The sequence below is a fragment of the Sminthopsis crassicaudata genome, chromosome 3 (genome assembly GCF_048593235.1).
Source record: "Sminthopsis crassicaudata isolate SCR6 chromosome 3, ASM4859323v1, whole genome shotgun sequence".
NCBI lineage: Eukaryota > Metazoa > Chordata > Mammalia > Dasyuromorphia > Dasyuridae > Sminthopsis > Sminthopsis crassicaudata.
This window is the reverse complement of record NC_133619.1, coordinates 623966710-623976713: the sequence shown is the minus strand read 5'-3', so window position 1 is coordinate 623976713 and position 10004 is coordinate 623966710. Positions and strand designations below refer to the sequence as shown.

The window sequence follows — 10004 nt, the reverse complement described above, 5'->3', positions numbered from 1 at the left end:
GTTGAAAATGAAAAACTACTGAGGAAAAAAATAGAAGCTGGATGTGAAAGGATGGGGATACAAAGGCAGTCCATGAAATAATCCCAATTCTAAAGAGTTGAATAATAACTGACATAATTTGCAACAACAATAATAATGAATACTTAGTGGCTTTACAATTTATAAAAAATAGTAATAGGTAACCTTTACATGCACTGTAAAATTTGCAACAATAGAAGACATATAGAGCTTGAAAGTTTGCAATCAAAATTAACAGCTGATGTTTTATATAGAATACTTGTAGTTTTGCAATAGAGCTGACATACAGACACTGCTCTAAGGTTTTCACTGATAATTGCTGACATAAACCTGCTTTAAAATTTGCAATCATAATTGACACATTCAGCAATTTAGGTTTATGTTAATAACAGGTCCCATTCGTGCATCAAAATATTCATTAGTAATGATTGACATTTAGACGCTTTTTAAAGGTTTGCAATAATACCGTAGGCTGACATTTATATAATGCTTTAAGAATTGCAGAAATAATGATAGTGGATATTTACCTAAAATTTTTAAATTTTGCAATAGCAAATAGGTAGCTATTATATAATGCTTTAAGGTTTGCAATAATGATAATGGACAAATTATACAAAGTTTTGAGTTTTGCAACAATAATGACAGCTGTTATTCATAAAATGCCTTAATAGTTGCAATAATACTAATAGTTTATACCAACTTAACACCTTGCCACTCTTTTCATAATATTTAATTGGCTGCATGGATTTGTGCTTTTAATAAAGTATTTAACTTAATTAGGGGGCTGTTCAAAAATAGTTATGTAAATATCGTTCCTCTAGAGGTCTCCTGCACCTTTAGCCCAGACTGTGATCCTCTTCCAATTAGCTCAGAATTCCAAGCGCCACACGCGAGCTCGAGGCCTACCTCGCCCCGCCCCCTAGCTATCTCTCGCAAGCGCATGCGCGAATTTAGCCGCTTCCCCTTCATTCACTGGCTGACTCGGCTGACTTTTTCCTTTCGTCCCGCCCCCTCTATCTGTGGTTGGCTAGTACCTCTGCGAGACGGAATGGGGAGAGGGGGCGGTTCTGCGGTCGCGCCGTGCTGCCCTCGGAATGAGCGGGCCGCGGCGACGTCAACTCCTTCGTCACTTCCGCCCACTCCAGAGCTCGTCAGCGAGGCAGTGGGTGTGGAGCTTCGTTCCCCGCGCTGGTCCCTGGCCTTCCGCCTGCTTGGCACCTGAGAAGCGGTGAGAGGCGCCTGGGCCTCGGCCCCTCGGCTCGCCCTGGCTGTCAGTTTCCCGGCCGCCGCCACCCACTTCCCGGCCTCAAATGTCAGAGCGTTCCGTCCATCTCTGCTCAGCCCCCGCAGGGGCTCCCGTGTGAGACTGGGCGAGTGCGCGGCGGCTCCGGCTGCACTAGTACTCCTCGTGGCCTGGGCTGAGGGAGCGCGGCCAGATCGGTCTTTAGGGCCGACTTTCGTGGTCTGTGAAAGGGGGGAGGTTTGCATTAAATGACCTTAAGGGCCTTAGCTCCGTGACCCCGCTTTGTAGAGGTGCAAGGGGGCTCCAAGGAGTAACAAGGGCAGGATTTGAACCCAGAGCCCATGGCTCCCCATCCAGATTTTCTTTGCTCCTGGCAGAGTCCTGTTATAGGACCAGGCCAACCAGTGCTAGCTAGTCAGGAATAACAGCTAGCATGCATGTGTAATTACATACATTTATATGTATATAAATGTGCAGCAGCCGTATTTTACATATATATAATATAATAAAATAACATGACAAATATGTTTACAAATGCATATATTTATATGTGTAAATCGTATATATTTGTATTACACATATATATTTTTAAGGTTTATAAAACATGAATTTATCTTATTTAACTTGATCCTCTGTGGGAGATAGGTGCTATTATTTCTCCCCTTTTATAGATGAGTAAACTGAGGCTAGGGGAAATTAATTGGATTGCCCAGGGTCATATAGCTAGGAATTTTGAAGTAAGATTTGAGCTCAGGAAAACTTGAGCTGCTTCAACTTGTAATCTTTACCTGCTTCTGGCTTCCCTCTGGGTGGGGGGGGACTTGGTGAGCTAGTGATCCTAAGATTTCACTGCCAGGGGTATTTGGGGGATAGAGGAAGTGGATTTACTGCTGCAGATTGGCAGCTTGTCTGTGATAGTCTCAAATAGCTGCCTTGGGCCCTGAGGTTGAGTGCTTTAAATATGGTCATGCATCCAGTATCTGATGAGGCAGGATTTGAATCCAGGACTTGCACAGTTATGGCAGCTCAGGTCAAGGAATGATAGTAAAATGGTTTGTAAGACTGAAACAAGCAGGATCCAGGAGAACATGAAATTCACCTGGAAGAATATGAAATTAACATAATTTAGAAAAGATTGACCTGGTCTTCCCTGAAATTGCCCACATATGGGGCCTGAAGCCAGCCTTATTGATAGAAGAGAGAAAGGAGCTAAGTAAGATTCCTCTGTGGGAGTCTACATTGTGTCGTTATTCACTCAACCTCTGCCTGCTTTGATACATGTTTAATTGTATCTTTGGGGCAAGATTTGTACTCTTGTGTTGTAAGCTGAATCTTAGGGTATGTGTCAAAGCTGCTCAATCAGATCGTTGGTGTGAATAACAGCTGGTATTTATATAGTGCTTTAAGGTTTACACAGCACTTTACATAGATCATCTCATTTAATCTGGTTTTATCACCAGAGGAAACTCCCCATTATTGGATTCTAATACCCTTAAAGAAAGAATCTAAATTTATTTTTATTAAAGAATCCAGGGGAAAAAATATTTGCTCTTTTACATTCAAGACACTGATGATACAAAGATTAACAAAGCACTATTACACCAGTAAGTGCTTGCTACAGTTACTTGAGCTGGAGGAAACACTAACCAGAGAGATTAGGGAAGGCTTCTTGTAGGGGGTGCTGTTGAAGGAAGCTGCCAAGAGACAGGAGTTCATTCCAAGAAGCTCAAGGAGTGACAGAAGGTCTGTTAGACTGAAATATCGACTGAAGGAGCATATGAAATTAGTCTGGAAACAAATACTCCCCAGTCCTCCTCAATCCACTGTTCCTTCCAGTTCTTGTGACATAGGATCAGAAAATAAGTTGGGTGGACTTCCTTTTGTCTGGCTCTTGCTCTCCTACATGCCCTACTGGAAGTTAGCCCTTCCTGATTTTCCTGACCCTTCAGCCAAACTTTTATACCTGGGGATTTAAGTTGTTGCCAGTGATGACATATTAGGCTAATCAAGCACCTCTTGCACATGTGTCATCTTCCATTTTGTGCCATGTCTCACCCTAAATAGCCAGTTGGTCGCCACTCCATTTGCCTTCAATTCTCCCAGGATCTCTTGCCTCCAACTTCCCAGCTCCCACTTTAGCTCAGATCCTTACCTCCTCTTTTCTAAACTGTTGCAGTGCCTCAGGATAGATCTCCCCTAAGCTGCCCGAGTATGGTATTTCAACTGCCTTCCTGACTGTCATTCCATTACCTCCCTTTCCATTTTTTATGCATTGCTCCCCTTCCAGTCCTTGATGGTCTGGCCAGACCAGTCATATTACAGTTCTTCTATGTCCTATCTGTGCCTTTGCACTGGCACTTGCCCCTGCCTGGAAAGTATTCCTTCTTTATCTCTTAAAATTCCTGATTTCTTTCAAGGTTCATCTCAAGCTTGTGCATGAAGTCTTCATTGATTCCCATACCTGCTAGTATTTTCTCCCCAAAATTTGCCTTGTTTCTATTTTGCATATGCATATATATGCATCAAACTTGGCACATAGTAAGCACTACACAAACATTGGTTTTTATTATTGTCACTACCAGTGAGAATTTAAAATTTGACAGCAAGGACTGTCTGACTTTTGTCTTTGAATCCATAACGCTTAGCATTTCAAAGATCCTTAATAAATGCCTATTGGTTGATTAATTTCATATAGAAAGGCATTGCCCATTCTCTCCTTGCTAGCTGCTTTTTGTCACATTCCCTTTTCTCCTTTTTCTGAACCTTCTTATCTCAAGATATTTATACCTCCCTTTAAGACATGTACTGGTGCTACTTTTTTGGGACCACCTATCTACAATTAAAGTACTTAGCATAGTTTGAGGCATATAGTAGGTGCTTAATAAAAGATTTTTAAAATGTTACCTAAGGTAGTGTGATAGGCTCATTTAGCTTCCTTCTTTCCTGGGAAAACAGGATTGACCTTTTTGTAATTGCATTTCTGTAACAAAATTTTTTGATGAATGAGTTATTTCTGTCATTTTCATTTCTTCTGTGGAAATCTTAAGGGAGTTTTATTTAAGCCACTAAATTAAGACATCCTCAAGCCTAATGACTCATTAAGAAGAACACGAGATCATTGTCTTCTTATAGATAAAAAGATAAGTAAAACTAACTTTGGTACTTAACACTTTCAGATACACTGATATATTTATGTAAAATACTGTTCAAGATTATATTTTAACTGCACAACAGGTGTTGTAAGTACTTGGCAGTCTGGTCAGCTGGATTGAGTTTTGAACGTGGATCAGGAAGTCCTGGATTCAGATTTTGTTTCTGACACTTAACGGTGTGAGCACAGGGAAGTCTCTTAATCCCTGTGTTCCAGACAAGCTTTAAGATTTTCCTGTTAAGTTTTGGGTGGGTGGTGATGCACACAGATTTTTGAGAAGTCTGCATGCTCACTGTGGGCCCAGCTGCTAAGGACTAGGAGGTTGCTGATGGACAGGCATGGGCTCTGCCTTCAAACACTTTTTGTGTAGACAAGACAGATATGCACCAACAGAACAGGATTCATAATAGCCAATAATTGACATTTAGGATTTGCCAAATGTTTTGCATACTTGATTTAATTTCATCTACTAGGCAGCAGGGGCTATATTGTACAGCATAAATTCTGAGTATTTTGAGGGTCGATGGAAGGATCCAAAGAGCTTGGTTTTTCAGATGAGTAAACTGAGGCACAGACAGCTGATGGCTCCACAGGACCCAGAGGGCACATTTTTTGGCTTACAGCCCTGGGCCTTCCCACTGTGCCACCTTCCTCACAAACTTGACGATTGTGCCTTTCAAATTTTTCTGTGGTCTGTCTCAATTCCCCAGAGCACACCCAGGAATAAAGGGGGAAGGGAATTGCTAACAGACACAGAACTTGGTATAGCTAGAATGTAAGAGAAGATTCTTATGAAGGAAATAGGACTTTAGCTAAAACTTTTAAGCATCATTTATATGGAGCAGAGTTTAATTCCAAGCACAGGAATGAGATAAAGTCCAAGGATGGTAGGATTTTCTTTCCACTGATTTGTGTTGTCCTCTTGGCAAAGCATTTTCTGCCCAGGAGCCACTTAAACATTGTTGAATTGGAAAAAGCAGAATATTAAGTACCCAAGAAAAGCTTCTATTTTATGAAAATGTCTTATATAAACCATCAACACAGATAGTATGACTTCAATAGAGAATCAATTTAGTATGATGGAAAAAAACTGATTCTTTCACCAGAGGATCCGGCAACTTACTATTTATGGGATTGGGCAAGTGACAACCCCAGGGACCTCAGTTTACTCATCACAAAATGGGAACATAGTTGAACTTGATAATCTCTATTTCCTATGATCTTTTTCTTAGGCTTAAGAGTATTAAAAAAAGAAATATTCACCTTACATATGAACTTTCCTCTTGTATGTCTTTAATAATTAATACATTTTATATCAATTAAATTCATTCTAGAAGCCAGATACTGTACTAGACACTGGTGGCTAGAGACACAAATGAAGTAGTCTCTATTCTTAGGGAGTTTACATTCTGTCAGAGGGGTGTATATACATACATATAAATACAAGATAGGAAATATATCAGGAGGATCAAGAAGGGCTTCATGTAGAAGATGGTGCTTGAGATGTGTTTTGAGAGATTCTGTGAAGTGGAGAAGACAAGGGACTGTGTTTGTAGCATGGAGACAGGAGAGACAACTTGTCAGGAGTGAAAAAAATCACTTTGGCTGAATTGTAGAGTATGGGAAGGTGAATTTAGAATATGTAACAAGAATAGAAGAGTAGGCTGAGACTAGTTTGTGAAGGATAGAGTTCTTTAAAAGCCAGAAGAATTTATATTTTATCTTAGAGGCAGTAAGTAGCACCAGCATTTATTGAATGGCAGAATAACATGGTCATATCTTTGCTTAAGGAAAATCACTTTGACAGCTATGTGAAAGATTGAAATGGGGAGAAACTTGAAGAGAAAGACTAATTAGGGATTAGGCCTAGTCTAGGCCAGTGGTGATGGAGGGCCTCAAATAGAGTGGTAACTTTGTGAGTAGAGAGGAGGTTTGGGTTCAAGAGATGTGAAAATTGAAGGGATGAAATTTCCCAATTGATTATGTGGGATAAAGAAGAATAAGTAGTAAAGAGTACCAACATGATGGGCTTGGTAGACTGGAAGAAGAATATGTCAAAAGACTGAAGGGATTTGAATTTGTCCTTGGAATTTTAAGAGTAAATATAGGTATAATGTGAGAGAGTTTCTTCTTTTAAATCCTTTTTGGACCAAAGTGGGTTAAAAACAGCAGAGACTTTGGGAGACATATTGGAATATTCCATTCCTGCCAGTAGGGGATCTTAAGTTTTGCTGACATTGTAAATAATTTGATTCTTCATTTAACACCATTAAAAAAGAATTTTTAGGAAGCATATTTAAACATAAAAGGAACGAGTTCAGTATAAAATCATTCTCATAAGTCTTCAAGCAGATAAAAGTGGCCAATATAAGTGATTCTGCCAAATTACTTCCAAGTTAATATGAGTCCTCTGCTTGTGCCGGAGGGTAGGTAACAAGCTGCCTCAAGCTGCTTCAGATTTCCTCTTATATACTTTTAGATAGAATAATCTGGATAAATGTGGAGGATTCACTAATGCTGAATATGACAAATATAAATTTGTGAAAAAAAATGCTTGTTGATAAGATTGCATATTAGTCTATCTTCTCAAAGAGGGGGCAAGGATAGTGTTGGGAATTCAAGAATCTTTTCATTTACTGGGACATTAGGAGCTTCTGAACAGTATTGGGGAAAATTGAGAGTTAGTGGGCTCATTTTGACATTTGAAAGTTTAGATTCTCTTATTGGAGATGCCCCTTTTTGAATCATTACATAAAATAATTGAATTTTGACTCAGGTTGACCTTTAGCATTTGTCTTGAATGCTAATTCAGGAATATTTAATAGACTGCTTACTTATACGGACTACAACATGACTGGTATTTTATAAACAAAAAAGTTGAGAAAAATTAATGCAACCAAATTGTGAATGCTATTAACTTTTTAACATTACTACCCTTGGGATAATTAAATTCAAAAATAAAGTTTTCTGTTTCTTGCCTATGGTAGTTCTATGAATAATTGCAGCTTATGCTTTTTTAGAAGTATATATAGTGTAAAAGTTATTGTAGTTCTTATGATTGAAAAATATTTGTTTGACAAATAAACTAAACCATCAGAGTAAGAATGCAAGTGATTATGATAAGAACTGCGTTAGAAGTGACTTATAAGTAAAAAAAAATTTTTTTAATTATATAGTTTACCTTAAAGCTTGGTATAAGGGTAATATCTTTTCTTCTACTCTAAAAAATATGAATGTATTAAAATATTATTGCTAATGTAAAATAGATTCAAAGATTCATGCTAAAAATTCCCCTCTAAAACCTTTAGAGAGAAAAATTATATTTTTGCCTACTCATGTCATGCTGTGAATTAGGATTTTCCTTCTTGCTAAAAGAGAAAACTACCCTTTTCTCACTAATGTGTGAAAAAGGCATGTAAAGCATTAGTTTTAGTAAGTTTCACTTGCAAAAAATGTCTAAATATTGTTTTTTAAAATGTATTTAAAACTCAGTTGAACTTTTCTAAACTGAGTTTCTCCTATTATGATTCATGAGAATATATTCACTAAACCTGACTTTCTTTAGAAATATGTAATAAATTGATTAGTTGATATAATACTGTATAAAAGAATGTGCTTTCAAAAATGTTAATGGATAATGATGTTTACTAGTGTCTGACTGTCTAAACTTTGTATTTTCCCTAGGAGGTGTTTGCTCTACTGTTTGAGAAGCTCCTCAAGTTTCAATTTTGTACATTCCTTGGTTGCAGTAAAAGGTTCAGTGGATTAATTGTGTTTATTCAAAAAAATAAGATTTAAAAAATGGCTGCAAAAAAAGCATTAGTCATCCTGGCTAAAGGAGCAGAGGAGATGGAAACAGTTATCCCTGTTGATTTAATGAGGAGGGCTGGAGTAAGTATGCACGCTCTTTCTGTCGATGTATTTATGGATTTCTTTTATATCTTTTGACCACACTTACCAGAGTTTTATGAAATTTAAATCTCCACAGCTAGTATAAATAATGTTAAACATAAAGTCAATACTTGGTATACTTGTTGGAGTTGGGGACAGAATGTTAGGTGGACTTTTTCTGTGAAGGAGAACACAGATATTGGCCCAGATAAGAATGCATGGCTCTTTTACTCTCTCTATCACCAAAAGAAGTGTTGCCCCCATTGAGAAGTTCACCGAATAATCTTGAGTATGTAGTGATCAAACTTATGACAATAAAGTTATAAAGTTAAAAACTTATGACAAAAAGCATTTACTACAACTTTTTGTGCAACATCTATTGGCACCACATACAAACATCACAAAATAAGAGAATTTGAAAATATCCCTTTCAGCTCTGAGAAGATTCTAACAGAGGCCATTGTCCAATTCAAGACTCCCAGCTACAACATCCCTGACCACAGTTCCTCTAGGAGAGGGACATCACTATCTCTGCAGCTAGTTGATCTTACTTTGAATCTTGTTAGGAATTTATTTTAGGACAAGACCACATTTTCCTTTTTAAAAAACTTACATTGTTTTCTTGTTCTATAACTCTAAAGTCATGTAGAAGCTTAGTTCTTCCTTTAAATACTTGAAGAGGTCTATCATCCCCACTTCCTCTCTTCATCCCTAATTCTTTTACCTGATCCTCACATGGCACAATTTCTAGTCCTTCACTGTTCTGTTGATCCTTGCCCTTTAAATTGACAACTGGATTTGAAAACAGTGTTCTAAATGTAAGCTAAATAGGACAGAGCAAAACTTGAGTCAGTCACCTCCCATCTCCTAGACATGAGTCTAAGCCTAAGGAGCCTGAGGTCTTAGCTTTTTAGGCTGCCATATTACATTATCAATTCATAATGCACTTGTCCTACAAATTGTCAATTTTCTTAAATAGAGGTCTGGGAATTGTTTTTGTTTTTCAGATGAAAGTCATTGTTGCAGGTCTTTCTGGAAAGGATCCAGTACAGTGTAGTAGAGATGTGCTCATTTGCCCCGATGCCAGTCTAGAAGACGCAACAAAGGAGGTTTGTCCTTTTTCATCAAACAGTCCTTAAAGCTGATTGATCGTTCTTCTTCAGTAGTTGATTTCAAAAATGTATTCATGGTTTGTTCACTGTTCACGAGAGCTTTCTATTACCTTATATTATAAATCATTATCAGGTATTATCCTGTTTATTACAGTGTGTAATTGGCACAAAATTTGATCATTTTTGTGTTTTCTATATCTATACAACAATGTAATCTTGTTATCTTTCCTGCTGTTCTGCTACCAAAACAAAAGAGGGGCCAGAGTGACAAGGATTAGCACTTGATCTCCTGAACATTTCTTGTTCTCATAACCCTGTATTCTGTTTTCAAAGGAACAGAAATATTTACATGTTTACTTTAGGTAGAACTTTTGATAAGCCTCTGATTGAAGGAGAATTAAATTGATTGACATATTCATTCTATTGCTGTCATGAGAATTTAAATAAGAAAAGTTTCCAGATTTTTTACATTGATCTGACTAGTGATGTCATCATCAAAATGAATTGGGGAGGGTTACTTTTTTGGACACAGCATCAGATAAAAAGAAATCTAAGGGGGAATCAATCTGCACCCAGGGAATTTTGGGTG

The 10004-nt window shown here is 37.8% G+C and overlaps 1 protein-coding gene across 1 annotated transcript in view; it reads left to right on the top strand.

The window, feature by feature from the left end:
• The first annotated feature begins 1063 nt into the window (after positions 1 to 1063).
• PARK7 (Parkinsonism associated deglycase) overlaps positions 1064 to 10004 on the top strand; it is a 29150-nt gene continuing 20209 nt past the window's right edge. Inside the window, exons 1-3 of the mRNA XM_074306354.1 lie at positions 1064 to 1246; positions 8097 to 8303; positions 9311 to 9412. Of these exons, the coding sequence (XP_074162455.1) occupies positions 8214 to 8303; positions 9311 to 9412 (192 nt within the window). The 5' untranslated portion in view covers positions 1064 to 1246; positions 8097 to 8213. The remainder of the gene's footprint in view (positions 1247 to 8096; positions 8304 to 9310; positions 9413 to 10004) is intronic.